At 43.5% G+C, this 23,769-nt stretch overlaps 1 protein-coding gene across 1 annotated transcript; it reads left to right on the forward strand.

Annotated features, from left to right (window-relative positions):
- Positions 1-4,582: 4,582 nt before the first annotated feature.
- On the forward strand, positions 4,583-23,545 carry BBS2 (Bardet-Biedl syndrome 2). Its single transcript, XM_074550990.1, has 17 exons — positions 4,583-4,827; positions 6,138-6,365; positions 6,735-6,860; positions 7,136-7,198; positions 9,659-9,736; positions 11,897-12,001; positions 12,855-12,941; positions 14,701-14,836; positions 16,707-16,846; positions 17,654-17,798; positions 18,390-18,561; positions 19,585-19,714; positions 20,314-20,445; positions 20,930-21,067; positions 21,504-21,616; positions 22,313-22,461; positions 23,120-23,545. Exons 1-17 carry the CDS (start codon positions 4,711-4,713, stop codon positions 23,224-23,226), a joined length of 2,166 nt encoding a protein of 721 aa, XP_074407091.1. The 5' UTR covers positions 4,583-4,710; the 3' UTR covers positions 23,227-23,545.
- The last annotated feature ends 224 nt before the right edge of the window (positions 23,546-23,769 follow it).

The following is a 23,769-nucleotide window of genomic DNA, read 5'->3' on the forward strand; positions in this document are numbered from 1 at the left end:
TGCACCTTGATTGCAGCTTTAGGAAAATACATCCCAGCGAGTCCCTCTCCAATATCAGCCATCAGCAAAGACGTGGCATGTCCCATTTTCTGGGGGAAATGCCCTTCTTGGGCAGCTGCTGGCCCACATCACGTCTGTAACTGTAGGAAGGCACCTTCAGCGCGGGCCCGCTGGTGGTGGGAAGGGGACGGGCAGATTTCCATGGAGCAGGAATTGCATGGCGTGCAATCCTGGGACGCTTTCACAAGCCGGCAGCTCTCTTTGATGTGGGCTCTTTGGGAGCCGCCTTGTGACCCAGCCGGCTGTGCCAGGGCTGGGACTCCCAAGGCCGGGATTATGAGTTGGGCTCAGCTGCCGGCTCATCCTACGGCTCCAGGCAAGGGCTTGGCCCTTACTCCTTATTTCTTATCTGCAATGCAGCTATCAATATTACCTTCTCCTAGAAAAAGCAGTGTGGGGAGGGTGGGGATTTGCTAATTACTGATTTTTAGGAAGAAGGGAAAGGAAGAAATGCTGAATTGATGCCATGAACCGGGTCCAGGAGGGTGAACTGACCTTGCAAAGTTCCTGTCAGTTTTGGGGTATGCATCCTGAGAGACCCCAGCACAAGGTGGGAGCTCCTTCCTGGCAAGACAGGCTTTTGGGGCCAGGTGATGTGTGTTGGGGCATGTCTGGAAGATGAAAGGGCTGATTCTTCTTTTGATCATGAAATTCTCATAAATGTTAATGGGAATTACTTTGAGGTCTAACGAGGGTTGAATTGCAGCCCCCAAGGGAAGGAAGGGGATGAGGACCAACCAAGCTTTGGCTGGGAAATAAAAATGCTTGAATTTACCTTGTCCTGCACCTGTGAGAGCAGAAAACCAGTGGGTCAGGGGCTGCCCAGCATCCCTGCATGCTCTTCTGGGAAAGGGGTTTGCTAGGTGTCCCCCACTTTGCCCAACACTGCTGGCAACTGCATGACAGGCTTTAAGCATCACCTTCACTCTAAGCATCATTTTAATTCACCAATCTAATGCTTTCCCAGTGTACAGTTTGGATTTTCTTTTTTATTTTCCTTTGGATTTTTTTCCCCTTACATCTTTCCTTCCCTTTTGTGTCTTTCAGGTTCCCACAGACTTCAAACTCACCTGCTCCAACTACTCACCGCCTCCCCTGGCTGAAACGTGACCCAAAGTTTCCAAGTATCGTTACCTTGGGCATATTTAATTATTATATTCCCCTTTAGTTGCTAATTAGAAGCCAAGAGTAGAGGGGATGAGTAATTCCTTGGGATGTCAAGTACACACTTGCCTGAGCTTGCAAAGAAAACATCGTCCCCCTCAGTATAAAGGTGTGAAATAAAAGGATGTGATATTTTCCTTGATGTCTTTAAACCCTGCTCTTGAGATCCAGAGATCCTTGTTGTCTATCTTGGGAATGATTCATGCAGCTGCTGTGCCAGATCCTTTCTTCCCCGAGAGCAGTGTAGCTGTAGAGGCAGGATCTGGCACAACTGCTCTTTATATCCCCTTCCAGAAGTGTCTCCCATCCCAGGAATGGGCATGGGATGGAGGGGAGAAATGCTGCTCTAGCTGGGGCAGCAAATCTGGGATGGCAAAAGAGAAAAGCCCCTGCAATCAGGCTCATTCTTCATTTCAAGGAGTATTTAAGTGTGCAGATGCAATTGCTCATCCCTGCCCACACCCTCCAGCCATTATCCCCCTCCTTGAAGGATGGGGATGGTTGTTTTTGCCAGCATTTTCCCAAACTCAATATCTGAGCGCTCCTCAGCGTTCCTCTGCCGGGCAGATAAAAGCATAGTGAATTTTTGGTTACATTTAAAGTCTTTTTAAAGAATCATCTTCTGGGTATGTGACAGTCTTCATACCTGTTGTGCTGTCAGGTCCAGCTTCTCCATGCAGCCTGCCTAGAAAGCCAGCAGCCTGTGCCAAGTGTGTTTGATTATATAATCTATATCTGTATCTATATCTACATATAAAACCATATCTATATCTAATTTATTATATTTTATTATATAATATGTATTATATGAAATCATAGTGGCTTAAACAATATGATAGTGAATGATTATAGTATAACAATTATAGTAAGTAGGAGCTAGAACAGAGCAAACACTGGTCACAGTGCATTGCCTTGCCAAGCCTGTGCAGAGTAGCCAGGAAGGAGGATGGTGATGATTTCTTGCTGACCTGTGTTCTAGTGAAGAAGCTGAATAATCCCTCAACTGCAGTTACACTAATCCTGGCTGCAAAGCAGACCCTGTCTGTGCAGCAGTGAAACCCGGGGGTTTAATGAGGATTTTATGGGATTTCCCCCCTTGTAAAGGTTGCAAAAGGGAAGGACCCCTGTCCTGAGCACTGCTCAGGACTCAGGACTGGATGCTGTACCTTTGGATGTAAATAAATTTTATTATATTTTATTATTTTATTTATAAATACATTTAATTTAATTTTATAGATGATGGGCTTTCAAACGAAGGGAAATGAGTGTTAAAAGCCATGATTTCAATATTAAGACTTTCAGAGCCAGCTGATTCAAAGTGGCAGCTGTAATTTAATTGTGTTGCAGACGTGCCAAACCCAATACCATAATTAGTGATTCAAAATAATATTTACAGCTCAAATCATACATATTTAGCAAGAAGTTGAAATTTCCATCTATTTACAATTTTACCAGCTTAAAAAGGTCTGTAAGCTCAGTTTCCCCCCCATTTTGCTTGCTTGGGTTTGAAGAGCCTGGCAGAGCAATGCTCAGCACTGCTGGGAGAGGAGCTGGGGATTTTGTCCCTGCCCATGGCACAGGGGTTGGAACTGGATGATCTTTAATGCCCTTTCCAAGCCAAACTATTCTAGAATTCTGCGATTTTCCCTGAGAGGACAGCAGTGTTTGCTGGCCTAGAGCAACACCCCATTGCGTGCCTGAGTTCACGGCAGCGCTTTGCCTTTGTGCTCTGGTACCCAAAGCAGCAGGAGGGAGGGGGGACCCGCCGCACGGCTGGCACTGACACCCACGCTCACCCCAAACAGAGCCACAGAGGGGAAAAACACCCTCCTTGAAATGCTGCACGTGATTGCTGCCTCCCTATCCACCAGTATAATGGCACATTGATAGAGGTGCCAGAGAGCCTTGGTAAAAACAATCTAAAGAAGAGGAAAAGGAGGTCGTCACATTCAGCACGGCAGGATCCCTTCTTGAGTGCTGCGTTTTAGAGCCCTCCTTGGCATGCAGGGCAGGGATGCCGCTGCCGGCCAGAGCTTGGCCAATGCACAAGGAAATGCCAACTGGGATGTGTCTGCCAGCTCTCCTAGAAATAAATGGATCTGTGCCTCAAACCAGTGGCCTTTGCAGGGAAGGAAGAGCTGTTTTTCCAGTGCATCCTCTTCCAAACCTGCTTCTTGCTGGGATGGAGGTGATAATGTCTCAGTGCAGCTGATGGATTCAGGCACTGTCAGAGAGCACCGTCTATTTACATCACCTATGAGGTGATCATGTTAAAATATTGCTTAAACCTAAAATAATTTAAGAATTTCTAAAGTCATGACCTTGACCCAGGGTTTCCCTGTCCAGCCTGTATCCAGGCAGGGAGTGGGCACTGCAGAGAGATCCATGAGGGTCTGCATACCAAAATCCACTCCAGGACGGGGACCAGCATCAGTGTTTACACTGTGGCTTTATGAGGATTTGTCCTCTGTTTCTCTCATCTCCAACCTCCTCCCAGCACCCCAATGGCTGGATTCTGTGGGATCCAGTGCACAATCCCACAAAGCAGCAGTAATGATGTTCTGAGGCTGTGCTTTTGACCTCCCGGGACATTTTAACTCTGGGTTGGGTTTTACTGCCTTGGAGATTTCTCAGTTGGAGATACTCGTGGCAAGCTGTGAATAAGAGTGCGTGTGGTAGCCAGCAGGCATCAAACGGTGAAGCAAGGGCACTGGGGACAGAGAAGGGACAGCCCGTGGCTGCAGCTGGGCGCTGACCCTGCAGAGAAGCTGGGACTGAGATAGCAATGGGGGTCTTGGACGCCACTGTGGCTGCCCAGAGGGGCAATTGCCTCTATCCTCCTGTCCCTGGTCGCCCCCAGGACCTCCAGTTTCTCCCCCAGTTCTCCTGAGCTGTACAAATACCTCCCCTAGTTCCACACAAACACCTCCCCTAGCTGCCCCGGCATACCAAACTGCCCCTCAGCTCTTCTGACCTCTGCATTTGCCCTTCTGGCCCCCTAATCCCACACCTCAGCTCTCCCAGATGAACTCTGATATCCCCAGTTGCACCCCGAACCTCCCTGTGTCTCTGTGAGCGCCCCAAACCTCCTCCAGTCCCTGACCCTTGCAGCTGCCCCGCAGTTCTACCCCATCTCCCCCAGAGCCCCCGGTCCCACTGCCCTGCACCCCAATCCCTCTGCCCTGCTCCCTGGTCCTTCTGCCCTGCTCCCCGGTTCCATCTTCCCAGCTGCCCCACTCCCTCTGTCCTGCTCCCCGGTCCCATTGCCCCCGATCCCCTCAGATCAGCCGCCCCCCCCCGCTCCGGCCCCACAGCGCCCCCCCGCGGCCGCCCCTCGGGCCGCGCCCCTCCCGCTGACGCGGCGCCTGCGCGTGCGCACGTGCGGTGCCGGTGCCGGTGGATCCGCGTCCGGCGGTGGCCCCGCGGCCCGGCCCAGCCCAGCTTCCCCCGACGTGCCCCGCCTCGCCCCGCGGCCCCTCGCCCATCATGTTGGTGCCCGTGTTCACGCTGAAGCTCAAGCACAAGATCCTGCCCCGCATGGTGGCGCTGGGCCGGTACGACGGGACGCACCCCTGCCTGGCGGCCGCCACGCAAGCGGGCAAGGTAACGGGGCAGGAGCAGCCTCGGTGGTTGCGGCCCGGCCCGGCCCGGCTGAGCAGCCCCGGCGGAAGCCGCGCTAACCCCGCCAGCTCCCCGGGCAGGGCTGAGCCGAGCCAGGGGCTGGGGCTCGTTCCCCTCGCCCTGCGCAGACCCGCGGCGGGGCCCGGGGACGCGGTGCTCGAAGCCTCGCTCTGCTGCGGCAGGGAGCTTGCAAACATTAATAGCAGGTGACGAGATTGAGCAGTAGCAGAGGTGCCCAGAGAGGCTGCGGAGTCTCCAGCCCTGGGGAAATACAAAAGCTGTCTAGACACAGTCTGGAGTAACACGCCCTGGGGGGACCCTGTTGGAGCAGGAGGTTGGACTGGGTTACTACTGCGGCTTCTTTCAGCCAGAACCAGTTTACAAACCCAAGTTGCCACGGAAACTTACATTTTCTAGCGGGATTTTTTGAAGCCATGCAATTCTCAGAGCAGTGAGCCTTGGCACTGTTACAAGCCAAGCTCTGTGCTGATAACGGGGCTGAGGTTTCTGTGGGTGATGCACAAACAGCCTGACGGGAACAGAGAGCATCCTGTGTGCTCTGTTCAAGTTAGAAACATAAACAAAACAGGATTAAGTACAACCTGACTAATAAAGCATAGGTTGAAGCATAAACCCACAGAGGCACTTAGGTTGTAAATACAAAGAGGGTTCATCTGTGATGTTTCCCAGCATTGTTGATTTGATTTTGGCACCTTTAGGAACAGCATACAACAAGGGCATATCTGAGGGACAGACTGCACAGCCAGAAAGCAAACTGTTGAGCCTCTGACTTGGCTCCAGGCAATTGCAGTGACTGAGCTTTGGTCAGTGAAAGTAAAACCATGTTTATCATTCATCCTTTTAAAATTAACCTTGTTCACCTACAGATGGAGGTTACAGATATGTACCAGGTAAAATGTCTTAAATGTTTGGGATGTTTTGCAAATACTGCTACCAGCTGGAGGTAATTTGTTTAGTTTGTTGTTACTCCCTTTGGTTTCCTATTTTTGCCTTACTCCAAAGACTTGTCAGTTGTCATTTTCAGAAACAAACAAAACAATGATGTTGCAACTCCACTGGCCAGAGCTCTGTTTTTCCTGCCATTTCCCTTTTTCTAGTATAGTTTAAAGAATAACTCTGAGAAATAATATTGTCAGTAAAACCTCCAGTCCTCATTTAGGTTGAGTGAATGCCTTTTTCCCAATCACAGCTGTTATCCAAACAATAGTCTTTACTGTTTGTATACAAACAGATAGATTGTTGTATTAATATTTATATCTTTGTTTCTACAGGTTTTTATTCACAATCCTCATGCCCGAGGACAGAAAATAAACACAAACCGAATAGTGCAAAGTAACCAAGATGCAGACATTTCTCTTCTGAACATTAATCAAGGGATCACTTGTCTGACTTCAGGGGTGCTGAACCCTCAGCTGGGCTATGATTGTCTTCTGGTTGGAACACAGACTAACTTATTGGCTTACGACGTGTACAACAACTCAGATTTGTTTTACAGAGAGGCAAGTTGATTTAAATGTCTGCTTCTTTTAGTATCTCCATAATTTTCTGTTTCTTTGAATTGTAAAGTTTTTACATTACTTTGTCAGCTCATTATGTGTCTGCTATGCATTATTCCTACTGCTATATTCAGACTGTTTTGTCTCTAGAATATCTGCAGTATTTCAAAATTAATATATGAAAATTACTCACGCATACAGATATACATTGCATTCATATGTCCCATCACCTAGCAAGACCAACTAAAAAAAAAAGGGGCATTCAAAGCTCAGCTAAACTGACAGTGATAATGTTGGAAGCTCTCTTCTTCACTTGTGTGGTCTGATGTATTCTTGTCTGCTGTTTCTTTTTCCTCTAATGCTTCTCTACAGGTTTCAGATGGAGCCAATGCAATAGTTCTTGGGAAGCTGGGAGATATTTCACCTCCACTTGCTATTATTGGTGGAAACTGTGCCCTGCAGGGCTTTGATTATGAAGGAAATGACCGTTTTTGGACAGTAAGACCATGCATAATAGTTTTGATGTTATTAGAAGATTCTTTCAATGGCACTAAATCATCTTGATTTTCTTTTAATATGATAACTATTAATTTAGTTGTTGATTGTTCTTAATTTATCTCAGGCCTTAAACTGTATTTTGGCCATGTATTCAGTGCACTCAGATGTTACTTGAACACTGATTGTGTAAATTGCTCTGTTGCAGTTGAGATAATAAAAATAATTCAGTTTCTGACAGCTGTGGCCATCACTGAGTGCTGTCCTTCTCTTTGCAGGTTACTGGGGACAACGTCCGTTCATTAGCACTGTGTGACTTTGATGATGATGGAAAAACTGAGGTTTGTAACCATTCACACACAAATTCTGCTGTTCTTGTAGTCTTGTAGTGAAATGATAATAAAAAGCTTAGATTATAAAATACAACTGACTCACATCAGCAGTTAAATTTTCTCATTTTTCTTTATGCCAGCAGCAATACAATGAAATGCCTGTGATCATCAGTTGGCAAGGCATTCATTTCAGTGGTATTTCTTGAATATGCTTATGAACTTTTTTAAATTTCACAGAAACAAGCTTGTTATGTGCAAGCTTACACATAAAAGTGAACTTTTAGAAAGCTATTCTTTTGAAAAGCTTCACTTGGTAAAATTGAGAAATCTGTCTTCATGTCCAGCCCTTCTGTTTCCTTACAGGGACATGGGGAAATGGAATGCTCTTTGCTTTGCTGATTTAAAATGACAATAACTTGTAACACACATCTTGCTGATAATGATGTGAGACAAACAACAGGAAACAGCTGCCATTCTGATCAGGCAGGCTCAAAGAGATTGGTGAAATTGTGAATTTGTATGGCATTCTCTTTTGGAAATGTTTCTTCATCCCAAGTGAACAACTGTGCTTCTGAATATGAATCTTTAAGAAGAGTAATGGCTTCCTAGTGTACACCAGATGCAAATCAATATGAAGTTAAATCATTATGCTAAAAATACTTACTTTTGTCATTTGTCTGAAGACTTTAAACATAATTACTTGAGCTTCTTTGTGTAGTTCCTGAGAAGTCCTCATTTGGAATATCCAGTTGAACTATGTAATAGTGATGGGTAAAGGGCCTTGACAGTTTTCATGTGTTTTTTATAAGCACTAAACTGATACAGGCCCTGCTTGATTGGGATCTTTAGGAAGTGAAATGGTTTCAAGTTTCCAAATCAATTTCTACACAGCTCCTCTTTGTATTTTTTTAATGTGCTGAGAGGTTTTTATAGAAACTGGAGACAGTGTCTAGGGATTCAGAAACCAGGAAACTGATCTATGACACTAATTGCAAATGGTTTGCACTTGTGCTTTTAAGTGGGTTTTGCTATATTTTTCTCCTTGATAGAAGTTTATTCTCGTCAGTTAGTGCTACTTTGGGCTGAGTAGAGCTGGCTACAATATCTGACTAACTTGTTGGGCCAGTTACCCCAATGTGCATTTGCTGAGATGTTTTCAAGGTTCTTTTTGATCTTAATTATCTAGGTGATTTTAAAGGATTTTTCTTATTTATTTACTTTTATTTGTGGCTTTTGTGAAACTGCCTCTGGTTTAAAACTGAAGTTCTGAGAAAATGCAAGAAGAAACTTCCTAAATTATCACTTTGTGTCTTACCGGTAAATAACTATGTTAGCTTCATTTCCACCCCAGTAAAAACAATTTTACATTTAAAATTTACTGATTTAAAAACTGCCTTAATATACTTTTAGTAGCTAACAGAACTAACTTGTCACTGCCTTCCTCAGGATTTTTGGATTGATGAAGGTTACATTCTCCCATCTGGCAGAAGACTTGTGGAGCAGAACGTAGACCTGCTCTTTCAAATTTCTGTCCCGTGGAGTGGAAGTCACTGAGGTGGACAGGGTGAATCAAACTAACAAAAAAATCTAGGCACCTCTGGAAAACACAGCATCACCAGTAATTGTTTCAGGATTGTGTGCTTTTGTCTGGTTGCCTTTTGCTGGTGGTTGCAACTTCATCAAGAAATCTGTGCTTCTTAAATATGTTAATTTTTACAAATAATTTCAATAGCTATAATTTCAATAGACTTAGCTTGGTATGATTTAGGTTGATGTAATCTGAAGCATCTTTACTTGGGAAGAAAAAAAGCCTTTAATATTTTTAAAAATCCAACTTTGTTATGGATTTGTATCTCTTGTGCCAAGTAAAGATGAAAGGCTCATGGGTTTCAGTGGGGAAAAGTACTACCAGGTTTTAGACTTTGATTTGTAATTCTGTTTTTCATTAATTTGATGGATGACTTTGTGGACAAGGCACTGAGGAGATCTGTTCCTTGGTTTCTCAATTTGCAAAAGAGAACCTGACAATTGTCATCATCTTCAGTACAAACTTTTCCATGTGGTAAACTAGGAAACAGGAAAAGAACTAAAATGTAGGAAATATTAAGGAGTGAGGATGCCGAAGACCCAATTCAATGCCTATTGGTATAATCATTTACATCAAGACAAAGCTGATTTTTCTTCTACTTGGCAGTAGTGGCAACCACCACTTAGGCTGGAGAAGCAGAGATGGTTGATACTTGGTTTCATTGAGTTTGGTTTGTTTGTTTGTCTTGGGGTTTTTTTGTGTGTGTTTGTTTGGTTGTTTTTTTTAAATGAGGAATCTTCAGTGCAACACTTGCAACGTGTCATGGATCTGTTAAAACCTCTTCATTGCTGCACTTGAAGTATTAATTTGTCCTCTGGATCCTGGTGCTTGCTTCCTTAGCTTGAATAATTATCTTTAAGGAGCACTGTTTTTTCTTTCAGCTTCTTGTTGGCTCTGAAGATTTTGACATCCGCGTATTTAAGGAGGATGAGATTGTGGCAGAAATGTCAGAGACAGAGGTAAATTATTTCTGGCTAATATTTATTATAGTTGCTGACAGAGCTGAAAGTGTTGTGTACTCTAAAGCTTCTCTGGTTCAGATTTATTGTGTAGTTAAGTAATTACTTAACTATTTGGCACAATATCTGCTCTGCTAGAACTGTGAAAGTTTGAGTTTAATAATGTCTCTCATTATGCAGGGGGCTTTTGCTTTGTTTATTTATAAATCTGTCACCCTACTGAGAAAAGTGACTATTCTTGGCTGACAGTCAGGAGCCTGTGCAAGGGTGATTAGGGTTGCTGGATTGTGATTGAAGCTCTTAGGGTCCTCTGAGTAAAAGGATGCCTTCTGCAGTTTCCCTCAAATATTTTTGATGCAATCTAGATGATGTAACTTGTCCCTGTGTGTACATCCAGACAGTGCCTGGCAGGGTAGAAGGGGAATGCCCAGGCAAAACTGAAAGATTATGTTATAATTGGAGTTACTGGCTGTATAAAAAGAGCTGTGGTGACTAAAGCAAGGTGTAGGGGCAGATATGTTTAGAGGGAGAGGAGTAGCTGTAGGAGTTGCTGTTTAACGTAATTGAGAGAAGATGCCCACTGATTTTGGTTTCTAGGAAGGGAGGAAAATATCCTTATCACTGCATTTAGAAGTGTTCTCAGTCCTCTCACAGCCCTTCTGGACCCAAGGTAGAGTGAGGTCACAGACCTTTGTCCTTTAAGATCTGTGGCCTTCCTGCTGCCCAAGATGGGACTAAAAGCCTTAGCTAATAAGCCACTTATGAAGAGCTATAAAAGACAAAGCCAGGCACTGTTCCAGAAAAGGAGGTTGTTGCTATCACTACAATTAGAACTGGGCCTGTGACATGTCTTGCTCTCTGTGCAGTGGCTAGTCTGGTCATAGATATTTCTAGTTAAAGGGATGCTAAAGGTCTGTCACTCTCAAGTCTGCTTTATTTCCAGATCCTCAGTAGAATTGTTTTAAGTTCACACCTGCAGTCATAGGAGACCTGTTATGATTCTACTGTTCTAATATAAAAGGACATAGTAGAACCTAAACCTTTCTTTTTAGGAAGGTAAATTCAGGGCACAGTGTCTTTGTACATTATATTTGGTTTGGAAGTCTTGGGTAGTTTTCATTTTCTGTGTTTAATCACTGACTCTGGTGAAGCTGAAGCTGTAGATTGTTGTGATTCTTATAAATGGACAGTAAGTTTGGGTTTACTGTTACCTTTGAGTTTCTGACTGTTGCTGTGGTCTTCTGTCCTTACTGGGTGCTTGTAATTTAGTTTGATACTTAGGAAAGACTCAGCAGAAGATTGTGAGAGGAAAGGATAAAGGGTTAGGAAACAAAGTTTTGTGGTAAAACATCCAAGGGGCACAGTCAGATGAGTTTAGATAAAATGTTGGGGAAGAATTTAATTGAAGGAAGTCTTCTGTGCTACATTGTACAGAAGACCAGACAGATGATTGCAATTGTTCCTCCTGAAATTAAAGTCTTTAGTCTCAGTGTGTATGGGAAAACCTGCATTTCCAAGCCCTGAGAACCCTAGCTCAATGATAAATGGGTTTTAAAAGGAGTGAGAAACAGGCCAAGTTATGACTCTCAGGTCTTTCTCTGGAGCTTATTCAGGTAGGACACCTAGCCTGGTGTTCCAGTTGTGTTCCAAAGGTGTCCAACTGTGGCAGTTTTAAATTTTTATCTTACCAGTACTGGGCAAAGATTTTCTACCAGTAAATATCTCTAGGGCTTTCCTAACCCAGGCAAGTTGAACCTTTGGCATCATCAGCTCCTCAAGCTTAAGGGATATTGTGTGTAGTTTCTCAATGTTAGTGTGTTAGCACTGATGACCACAGGAATCCTATGAGCAGTTGTTTTGCTGTCTGTGGTAGGAAATAGTTGGTCAAAGTACACAGTTTGAGGGCAGTTCTGCAATCCTCGCTGAAGTGTGTCCTAATACTGGAAATAGAGCTTGTGTGAGGAAATCCTACAAGGCCTTCAGTGATTTCAGACTGATTATTAAAAGTTGTTACTTCAGTATTTAATACTTCCTGCCACAGACTTACTTACCACTTAAGCAACGTAGGACTCATATGACAGATGTATAGCCTGTTCCCTGTTAGGTGAAGTTGCACAAGTGGTCACTCCTGTGTCCTCTCTCTCCCTCCTTTCCCTGCAGACCATCACTGCCCTCAGCCCCATGTATGGCAGTCGCTTTGGCTACGCTCTTGCCAACGGCACCGTCGGCGTTTACAACAAGGCCGCGCGCTACTGGAGGATTAAGGTTAGTCCATGGCTGGAGCATCATCACTGCAGGCTTGAAGGCTGCCTGGAGACTTGGGATCTAATTCCAGGTCATTCTGATGTTACCCATAGGTGAACTTTGCTGAGCAGAGAACTTAATGTAATTTTGTTCTTGCAACATCTACCTGTTTTTATATGTTCATATAAAATACCAGATCAGTTCCTGAAGTACTTTTGGGCTGTTGGTGGTGGTTTAAACAACAGGGATACAACCGTAGAACTAGGGATTCTTCAGCTTAGCAAGAGACATTTGAGTTTGTGTTAAAAAATCCTCTGGCTGAATCAAGAAACTTTTTCAGAAGCTGAAATCTTGCATTGTCTATGTTCAAGGTTAATTTTTCTCATCAATAGCAACTTCCTGCTCCAGCAAATCAGTTTGACAAGATCCTTTCCTAATGCTCTTTTTGATATTCTTAATATAACACAGAACAGTATATTAAATAGTAATAAGAAGATTCCTTGAGAGGTGGCAGGAAGAGGCTCATGGTTGTCCTCAGTAGTCTAATTTTATGACCGTGTTGAGGCCCTGATACTTTTTTTTCCTAGAGGATTTGGTTTTTTACACTTTGTCTTTGTGAGTTCTGATCATCTGCTTGGATGGAAATGTATTTAAAGGAACTATCAAGTACTTTAAAAGCTGTGTACTAGATTAGTAGTGCATGGGCCAAGATGTCACATATGTCTGTGAATTTGGTGATGTCTTGTTAAGAGGCATAGTTGTACTCCTTTCTGTACTCTCTGTAGTTTCACAGTCCAGTGTTTTGCAAGTGGCAGGCATGTGAAGTTTAGAGAACATATCCAATCTTAATTTGTTCTTTCTTTTCTGCCTTCAGTCAAAAAACCAAGCAATGAGCATACATGCATTTGACCTGAACTCTGATGGAGTGTGTGAGTTGATCACTGGCTGGTCTAATGGGAAGGTGAGTTTATACAGGGGGAAATTGAGGAGCTGTAGATATGGGGGCTGTGTTTGAACAAGGCTGTTAAGTTATCTGATGAACAACAACCAAAAAATAAAAAAGACTTAGAAACTTGAGCACTGCAGATCTATTGCAATAAACCTAGTTTGGCTTCTGAGTCTTGTGCCAAATGCAAGATCAGAGAAAAGCTGCTTCCCCTGCTTAGCTCAGAGTCAATTGCAAAGGTGTGGCAAGTTGTTTCCATGGCAGCAGAGATCATATGCCACATCCTGGAGTTCTTGAGTGTCTCTGTTCAGGTGTGTCTTGGGGACACGTGAATAATCCTCTGCAGTGTGATCTGAATGTTCCCAAACCACAGGGAAGACAAAGCAGTTATGTAACAGGAGAGCAGCGTCAGTCTTGACTGTGGCAGGATTAATCAAGCATTATTTCATTTTATGTAGAGCATTCTATACAGCTCAGTTTTAGTCTTTTAAGCCTGTTCCTTGGTATTCCCCTTTGCCAGAAATGACTGTTTTAACTGCCACATCTTTCCTGGGTGCAGCTTGCCAGGTTTTTCTGTAAAGTTGTGCTTTTTTCTTCACACCTCTTATTACTCTCATTAGCCTGCGGCACTTTAATAACTTCATATCAAGCTGGCAGTCTGGAGCCCTGATGTGTTGTAACTTACATTGGATTAGATGTGTAACATTGTCAAAGAGAGAGCTGTGGTGGTGAAACAGCAGACCAGAGGCCTTACAAACTGAATCCTGACTCCAGCCGAGAGAATCCGTGAGAAAGCTGACAGATCTTCATGAGACCAGAGTCCTGCAACAGTAAAAAACAACTTGTTTTCCTTGAGAAAGAACTCTAAGACTGTAGAAAACAACCTGCTTTCCCTGAGAAAGAACTCCAGGACTGTGAAAAACTCTAGCCACCTGTATAAATTGTTTGTACACCGTTAGGCAGAAAAATGAAAACTGTATGTCACAAACAACTCATTCTGCACGTACACACCAGCAGATTGAGTGAGCAATCAATACAGGGTAACAGCTTGTTACTGCCCAGTTGGGGCTAGACAGGGGATGTTCTTTAAAAACTCTGTATAAAGAGATGCATGAATAAAACAGGATATTTCCTCTTTGCTCCATAAATGCATGCCCTGCATCTTTCTTTACTGAGCTCCACAGTGACAGAGAACCTCTCCTTGCTTTGCTCCTGTTCTTTTCCACTGGTAGTCCCTACCCAATTTGTTGGTCTGAAACAGTCCATAACTCCTAGAAAGAGTCATGCTGTGACCTGTGCTTTGGAAATTACACAGTGCATGGAACTGAGCCCACCTCACCCTTCTTATCGAATGAAAGGTAATTGAAGGTTGTGGTATTTGTGTATAAAAATAATTCACCACACAAGGGCTGCAGCTGAGAGGAGAGGTTGTAAATACTGCATTAAAGTTATTTCTGGTTTAGTCCCATCATTGCTGCATTATATGTGCATAACCTTTCCATTGCAGATTTGCAGTTCCTTTTATTTCCTTCCTTTTTTAGTTTTGTGACTTAGGGACGCATCTCTGAAGAGAAGTTCCTGCTAGCTCCTTCTAGAGTCTGCCTAGAGGTCATTTCTTGATAGCACTTTTCTCATGTGTGGTGTTTAGATGAGCAGAGCTGCCACTTCCCCTGCAGTTCTGTGAGCAGAGGTGGCTCTCAGTTAACAGCTCATGACACGTGTTTTGGAGTTGGCTTTTCTCTTCATGCTGAGGCTTGGAACTTTGTTTTTCCAGGTTGATGCACGCAGTGACCGGACTGGGGAGGTCATCTTTAAGGACAACTTTGCTTCCTCGATTGCAGGGCTGGTGGAGGGGGATTACAGAATGGATGGGAGCACCCAGCTAATCTGCTGCTCAGTTGATGGTGAAGGTAAAAGCATTGTTAATGATATTAATGTAACACACAGCAATGTCAGGCACATCACATCATCTCAGATTAGCTAAACATGGTTTTGGTTCCAATGTTTTGTGTGCCAAATTCCCTTTGCTTTATAGTTAAGGGAATTTTGAGCTATGCTATCTGCAAACAGGATTGTGAATATTGCCTTTTCGGTGAGAATCAGCATGTGTTTCATTATGATCCAAGAAACCATCAAAATTCATTTGTCTAATGAAAGAAACCCCATCCTAATGCAAAGATAATGATATTCAGTACAGACTCTGGTTCTTCAGGCTACATTATAATAGATGTATGTATAGGAAATCTTTTTTCTGTGTTTTAATTTTTTGGCCGCTTTACAGTAGGTAAAGGTGTTTAAAGAACTAAGGATGTGTGTGTGTTTTGGTTTTCTTCTGCAGATGAAGAGTTTTTATATTAGAAATTTTAGATGTTAACAGTGCTTTGTTTCCTGGAAAATGCTATCCTGAGACTGAAGAAGTGGTGGATTTATCCCACCATGCATTACGAAGTCAGACCTTGTTATTGTGAGTGGAAATAAATATGATCACAGATGATTTAAATAAGCTCAGTATGAATTTACAGGGATGGCTCCAGGAGAGACACTGGTGTGATTATCCGACTCCTTGGCGTCAGTGGCCTGAGACAAGCAGGTCTGGCACAACCCATTTGAAACAAAAGCCTGTCCTTGTTAAATTGCAGTGTGTTTTGCTGACTGTCTTAATCACAGGCTGTGGGGATTTGCTGCATTTTGGCTTCAGCCTATAAACCTTTTTCCCAAGCTTATGGAAGGGGAACATTGTAAGCAGTTCTGGAGAGCCTTGTCCTGCAGAGTTGTGTAGGTTGGTATCATAAACATGATCATCCTTTTCTGGTGTGTCCACTGTAGACAAGCCTTGCATGATGGGATCCCTTCAGGCCTTAGTAATTAGTGTGGCTGGGAGTGAGTGAGAGAGTGTTATTAGAGTTCTGTTTAGGACCAGCATCCTTTCACATGAGGTGTTCTCCTGTGTTGCAGTGGTTTTTGTCTTGCTCTCATTTTAAGTGAATGATTCACTCAGAAATAATAAAGTGTGTCTTTTCATTGGAGGGCAGTGTGCAAGCTGAATGATTTCAAGTTCCATGCAACTTCTTAGAGGGCAGCAGTCATTTGCAGTCAGGCAGCATATTCTTCCCAGGTGGAAGATTTTTGTCCCTGGCTTTCATTGTCAGAGCTGCAGTCAGGGTGCACAGCCTTAGAGCAAAATGAAAGTTGTCTGATCACCTGTTTAGGTCCTCTGTCTCCACTGACACTTAGAGGTATTTCCATAACTCTGTGCTCCACTGGGCTACTGGGAAACAAATCTGACCCCTTGAAGTGAAGTATCCCTTGGTTTGGGGAAAAGGTAATGTGGGTAAATCTTGTTTACTGGCTGATTAACAGTGACTTGCAGCCACTTCCAGACAGCAACAACTCCTCTGACCAGCTCTAGAAATCCAGGTAGACATTTTATTAATTTTGCATAATTGTAAACTTGCCTAAGCACCTTAAAGAATGATTGCAGTGGGAATCCTCTTGCAAAAGGACTGGGTGCTGCACTTGTCTGGTCAGGTGAGTACAGCTTAAAGACAGGTTGGAAATTCACCTTTTTTTTTTTTTTTTTAATATGCAGTTTTCTTGCCTCAGTCACCAAGAAAGTGAGAGACTGTGGGTCTAAATCAATGCTCAGGTTTTCAGCTGAATAGTACTAGCTGAAGACCAGAACTGCAGAGGTGGTACAAGGGAGTCATGTAAGAGAAACTGAAGTTCTGGGCAGGTTGTTGAAGTCTTTGCTGAAATGGGCTATGTTTTGTTTTTGTACAGTTCGAGGCTATCTGCCAGGAGGGGAGGAAATGAAAGGGAACCTAATGGATACAAGTGCTGAGCAGGATCTTATCCGAGAACTTAGTCAAAAGAAACAAAATCTTCTGCTGGAATTGAAAAATTATGAGGAAAATGCAAAGGTACTGCTTAAATAATGTGTAGGGCCAAACCACACCTTGGTGTTGGGATAAATCCAGAGTAATCTGGGAAGCTGTTGTGGGGCAGTCCAGACAAGTCAGAGCTGTAGCTTGTCAGGATGCAGTGAGATTGTCTGCTGGGGGCTCCTGCCTCTGCATTTGGCTTGCTCCCTGTGCAAGTTCAGGACTTGCTTTTTGTATTTTAATAATGCTTTCTTTGCTTCTTCCTCTTGCCAGAGCAGTTGTGCTTAGAACTGGATTCCCTTCAGCCCTGTGCTTTGGGTTATGACTGAAAGTTGTAGTTTGGGTTATGACTGAAAGTTGTAGTTTTCAGTGCATAAACCATCTTGGGAGTCAGAGGAGATTGTGTGAGAGAATCAGGGAGCACTGCCAGCATGTAGGAATCACACTTGTGGCTTCATGGTGAACATTTCAAAAAATAGTCTGAAGAAAGAGCAAACTCACCTTTGAACAGCAAATTACCACCATGGCAGAAGCTTTTAATTCTCTAAGTTTTGTTTAAAACTGACATATGTGAAGTGTTTTTTGAGTAAAGGTTTGCATACAGAGCTGATGTCCATCCCTAGTGAAGCACTCAAACATTTTGTAGCCCAAGTGTCTCCAGCTCCATGCTTAATCCAGCCACAACTCACAGCTAGTTGGAAGTGCCTGGGAATTGCTGTAATACAACCTTCCTCTGAAAGAAAAGATAACTGACTTGTTTATATGACTTGTGTATATGTTTTCTAGGTTTTTTGAATGAAAATCTTGAAATTCTGATACTGATGGCTGGTATGTGTTTTGTAACAGGCTGAATTGACCACTCAGTTGAAGGAAGCTGATGGGCAGAGAGGTCTGATTCCAGCAAACACCCAACTCCAGACAGCCCTTGCAGTTAATCTGGGCTCTGACAGCCAGTCTGCCCATGTGGAGCTGTGTATTTCCACCACAAATGGTGAGTGGTAACCTGCAACCATTGATATTCAGCTTCATGTAAAATAATGCAAATTTTTAGTTATATTTAGCTGGTGATTTGAATGTCTCCTTTTTATTGTCTGTAACGTCCCTTTTGTGGTTTCTTTCCTTTCACAGAATTTTGAATCGAGCTTTGTTCCTTGGATGGGTCTTGGGGGAGAGGAGTTTGATGGAATTTGTTTGTTATTATGTGTTATTTTCTGAGGCAATTAACATTTAACTTGGATGAAACCAGCCTTGTATGAAAACTGCAGGGTGATCCCTGCAGCACTTCTTGTGTTGATTGTAAACACCAACCCACAGCTGCATTAGTGAGGGTGTTGCATGAATGCAGCTGGATCTCAGCTGGCTTTACATGCAAAACTGGAATTACCCCAACACAGTAAATTCACCTTGCACCAGGCATGCTGAGGATGCAGTCTGGTCCAGATAGTCCTGGTCACCTGGGATATTTTAACAATTCAGAGTAGTGATGTAAGGAGTTGAACGTGCTTAATTCTGAAAACAGTGGTGGTTTGTTGCCAGAGGACAGCTTTTAATTTGGGAACTGCTTTTTGTTCCTGTTGCTAAGACACAATCATCCGTGCTGTGCTGATCTTTGCTGAGGGCATATTTGAAGGAGAGAGCCACGTGGTCCACCCCAGTGCCCAGAACCTCTCAGGCTGTGTTCGTGTTCCCCTTACTCCACCCAAAGATGTCCCTGTGGATTTGCACATCAAAGCCTTTGTGGGGTACCGAAACAGGTGAGTTTGTGGTGTGATCTCTGCTGGTCTCCAAACTGTGGCACCAGGACACAGCAATAATGTGGTTTCATGCTTGTCCCATGGGAAGTGCACCGTTAATTCCTGGGTGCCCTATTTCTTTGTCTTAATGAAAGGAGAGCTGGGATGCTTTCTTAAAAGCACTGATGCACCTGTGGTGCTGAGTTCTTTTCCAGACAAACTCTAAATGCTCTGGAATCACTGTGATCTGCTGTGTTCTGGTTCTGCTTTTAGAGAAGGAATGCCCATTTTTCCAGGAGATGTCTTACTGGGGGAATCCACAGATGCAGAGACTCTGTCCTGTCATCCCTATGGGGCTGAGCCCTGGATCATGGCTGCTGTGGATGGAGTACTTGAGCAAGCCTGAGGACACAGCTTTGTTTCTCAAGCTATAAAGTAACCCTGAACCCATTTGGCTTCAGGGCAAATAGAAAGGAACACATGCTTGATTTCAATACAACATTTTTCCAGTCTCCCATAGAAATCTCTCCATAGAAAATGAAACACCTCTTCATATACCCTTGAAAACAGCTTTCTTCCTGCTCACATCTGCCAGAGCTGTTGGTGCCTGAGGAGGCTGCATTCTTTCCCTGAATAGGAAGGCATATTTTGAGAGCTAGCCACCCACTGTAGAATAACTGTATGGGACTGAATTCCCTTTCTGTTTTCTCTATTTGCCTTTATTATTGCTTTTAATAGAACTTCACTGACCTTGTAAAGAAAATACCCAATCATATAGTAAAATAGTAAATGTATTAGCCTAGAGAGTATGCTTCAGTGGAAGGGTTATTGAAAATGACAGCAGGGGAGAGGAATCATACAACCTCGTGATAAGCATGGAATTTCCAAGTTTCAGTGTTTTTTCTGGGGAAGGAGTAAGCAGCTGATGATGTACCTGAAAACTGTGGATGTTAGTCCTCAGCTAAAAAAGAACCAGGAACCATTGCAATAGGTGAATCCCTGCTGTATTATTAACTCTCAGTTTTTCTGTTGGGTTGCTTCCAGCACACAGTTCCATGTGTTTGAGTTGACAAGACAGCTTCCCCGCTTTTCCATGTATGCCCTGAGCAGCCCAGACTCGGCCACAGAGCCCCTGAGCTATGTTAACTGTACCATGAATGAGAGGCCACAAAGGGTGAGTTTCTGCTCTTCTTCCTGGTTTCAAGTCTTGCATAGATGGACGGTTTGCAATCAGCTTGAGATTCCCAATAGCAAAGGAGAAATTATGCAGTGAACTGCACTACTGGCCTTCAGAGTCTGCGTATTTCAAGTCAGCCCTGCTTTTTTCTGTCTTTAAAAGATGACTCAGTTGAGGCACTCCAAGCATCAGGAATTCCTGCAGGAACTAAAGGCCTGAGATCAGAGGGTGTTTCAGATATTATCTTGTTTGCTGTGTGCCTGCTGATAGCAGCAGACCTGTAGTGAGTGTTGAATTTTGCAGATGAGTGGAGAACAGGAAAAAGGCAATACAGTGCTCAGGTAGTGGCTCAGTTTCATAGCAGTCTCTGATTGTTGGATTTGATTATTTTTTGAATATTCAGCTTCGGTGCAGGATTCAATTGTCCTCATTCTAAGAAGTTCATGACATGGGGTTATGGGATGAAATTTAGTAAATGAGATTTCTGTGGTACCCTGAACAGAGCGTTCTGGTGCACATTATTTGCAGGGTCATTGTGTGGTCCCCAGGCTTTACACACAAGGGATGGCTGATGCTCTTAATTTTATTTTTGCAAGATCATTATGTGGCTGAATCAGAGCTTCTTGCTGCCAGAGGATGCAGAGTTCCAGAGTGCTCCCTTCCAGGTTTGCTTCACTTCCCTTCGTAATGCAGGTCAGCTCTGCATCAAAATCAAGCCTGGTGGAGAGGTGAGTACCTCCCTGGACAAGGGGAGCAGCCCTTCAATGATATTCCAGTAAAACCAGAATACCCATACTGCCAGGAGGAGGCAGTAAAATAAACAGGCAGAGAAAGTACTCATGCTTTTGGAAACTTCTGTGTCTGTTTACTGTCAGTGGGCCTGTTAGTGAAGTAAACTGCTTAGCCTGAGGATCTGTAGGAAGGAGGCAAATTATTTTCTCACAGAATGGTTTCAGGGAGCCATAATGTGAGGAACAAAGTCTGCCTGTAACTGGTCCTGTGTGCACAGATGCCTCTCTATCCCAAACCTGAATAAAAGCTCCTTTGAAATCAGTGTGTTCTTGTCTACTGGAAGCTGTAGAGCTTGCCCATGCCCTCTTGATAAAAGGACCTGCTTTGATAGTGGGTAACTGTTGTTAGGCAATACTGCTGGGCAGTTTCAGATGTTCTGGCATGGAAGAGTGCTAAAGTGCTTTCTTTCCTTTCTGACAGATTTCTGTCAACACAGATGATATTGATCTAGCTGGTGACATTATCCAGTCAATGGCCTCTTTCCTGGCCATTGAGGATTTGCAGGTGGAAGCAGATTTTCCTGCCTACTTTGAGGAGCTGCGGAAAGTATTGGTGAAGGTGAGGAGGCTTTGGACATTTCTGAGTATACAGATAAGCAGTCACTGGGTTTTTTAATGAGAGAATCTCTAAACTATTTTATCTTTGTTGTGAAAATCAGCCCACAGTGGCTTGCTGAGTATTCTGTGGGACACTCAACCTTCTGTCTGTTTTTGTTCTGTAGAACAGGCCCTTAGACCCATCAGTTGGTTGTTTAGGATAAAGTAAATATGTTATCTGGGAGACTGAGCTCTGGGTTTGGGTCAGCATGTGAGATGTGTATCTCAGTCTGCTCACCCTTTCTGGGGGCAGTGGGGAGTGAGGGGAAGGAGAACAGGGATGCTGGTTGGTTAGGTTGGGATGTTATTTCCTACTGCACTGGGGCTGAGGTTTAGCCTGAACCCTGTGTGCCCAGGATGCCAAGGACCCTTTCTCATGAGCTGTTTGCCCTGGACAGGTGGATGAGCACCATGCAGTGAATGAGAGGCTCACTGCTGACATGGCTGAGCACTCCAACCTCATCCGCAGCATGCTGGTTCAGGCAGAGGATGCCCGGCTCCTGGGAGACATGTGAGCAGTTGCTTCCTGGTTTGTGTGTTTGGGGTTTAGAATGGCCAGTCTTTGTTTCTCAGGAAGGAAAGGGCACAGGAAAACATTGGTGTGATACAAGATTGCCTAGTTACAATTTTTGATGTAGAATTGTACCTTTGATGGTCTCTCCTTGAACCATGTCGTGTTCTTTAGGTAGGAAATCAGTCAGGGGAAGGCAAGAGGGCAAGGGTGGGGGCTTAGTGTATAGCAGCTTGAATCTACTTCAAAATGGTGAGATATGTTAGAAAAGATATATTAAGGGAAGAAAGCAGGCAAAGCTATCTGTAGTGTGTGAAATTTTGAAAACACCAAGCAAGAAAGTTTTGGTGTCAGGTTTTCACAGTGATTTGCTGTTTTCTGCTAATTTTGAGCTTTACTTTGAAGAGCAGCAGTAAAGAGGCCCAAGCTACTGCACGGCAGTGGTACTTTCACTGGGGAAAGTGGTGCCTCCACTTTGCCTTGTGGATAAAGTAACTGCAAAAATAGGCTGTTCAGGCTTTTTTAGTAAAATAATGAGTATAACCAACATGTCTAGACAAGTCTGTTGTAGCTGGCAGACATGCAGGTGACTGTGGTAGCCAACACAACCATGTATTGCTACACCTTAATATTGACAAACCAGGAATGACTTTCTTGTCCTCAGAGACGCAACTAACTGGACTGATTGTTCCCCAGGAAAAGCATGAAGACACGCTACAGTGAGCTGTATGACCTGAACAGAGACTTAATAAATCAGTACAAAATTCGTTGCAACAATCACACAGAGCTGTTGAATAATCTGAAAGCTGTGAATCTGGCAATCCAAAGGGCTGGGAGGTTACGTGGTAAGTCTGTGTTTTGGAAAGCAGTGGGGAGTCTGAGACCCCCAGAGAGGCACATAAGATATGTCCCAGAGGTCACCTGGGTTAGTTAAGTGGCTTCAGGCTTTTTGGCCTGAAACTCAGTAGAAGTAGTTTTTCATTCTTTAGTCATAGCCAGTTATGTGTGACAATCAACTGTGAGGGTCCCATATATTCTGGGATCACAGTTCTGTAAAGAACAATTTGAAATAATTTCCACATTTCTGAATGAGGCAGAAATTGATAGTTTTGTTGAACATACTACTTTAAAAATGTTTTTAGAATTACTTCAGTTCTTAGTTTATAATTCTTCTTTAAAAAAAAGCAACTACTAACTTAAGCAGGACTGTTTTATTTGCATTATTAGTCCTGTTGGTCTTTGGGGAGGGAGGTACTTTTTTGTATGTTTATAACATTCCCCTTCCAACAAACTCTCATAAAACAGAGCTACAGGGGATTCTTCTTTAAAAGAAAGGATTTTATTTATGTACTAGAAAAAAGGCGATGATTCATCATGTGTTTAAAAAGCATTTGAAAGAAGCCCCAAAATTTTCAGCCTGGATCAAATAAGTATTTTTACCAGTTTCTTACTCTATAACTGAGGTTTTTTTACCTTTCTTTTCCTTTTTTTTCCTCCTTGCAGTTGGCAAACCTAAGACACAAGTGATCAGTGCTTGTCGGGATGCAATAAGAAGCAGCAACTTCAACACACTGTTCAGGATAATGCGTGTGGGAACAGCTTCTTCTTAGGGAGAGGAGCAGCAGCTGTGCAGAGGCAGTGATTCCATGCACTGAGCAGATAATGGGTGACAAGCAGTTAATTCAGACCCCTACTCCACTGTGGGGTGAAGTAATTACAATGATATTGCTGTAGTTAAGTTGTCAGGTGAGAAATATTACAGAGACCAAAACTCCATGAAGAGAGCATCAGAGTTTAAGTGCAGATGTGGTATTTATGTAAGACAGAAGTTCAAACAGTTATTTTTTATTACAGTAATTTATTTATGTATTTAAATATATTTTGTAGTTAAGGCATTGGTCTTTTCCATTAAAACATAGACTGGCTTGACTGATTTTGTTCTGATTTAGTTGGGGAGATGTTTACTGCTAAATTTACGTGTTGAAAAAACCCAACCCAAACAAATTCTCTGATTTCTGCTGCATGGTTCATTTACACTTGAACTCCCTGTGCTGGAGAGCCCGGGGTTTCACGCAGGGACGCGTGGCTCTCCAGGTAAACTGCAGAGCAGTGCATGAAAACCACCAAAAGATAACATCTTGCTGGCTCTTAAG

This window comes from Zonotrichia albicollis, chromosome 13, assembly GCF_047830755.1.
Source record: "Zonotrichia albicollis isolate bZonAlb1 chromosome 13, bZonAlb1.hap1, whole genome shotgun sequence".
In the NCBI taxonomy this organism is placed as follows: domain Eukaryota; kingdom Metazoa; phylum Chordata; class Aves; order Passeriformes; family Passerellidae; genus Zonotrichia; species Zonotrichia albicollis.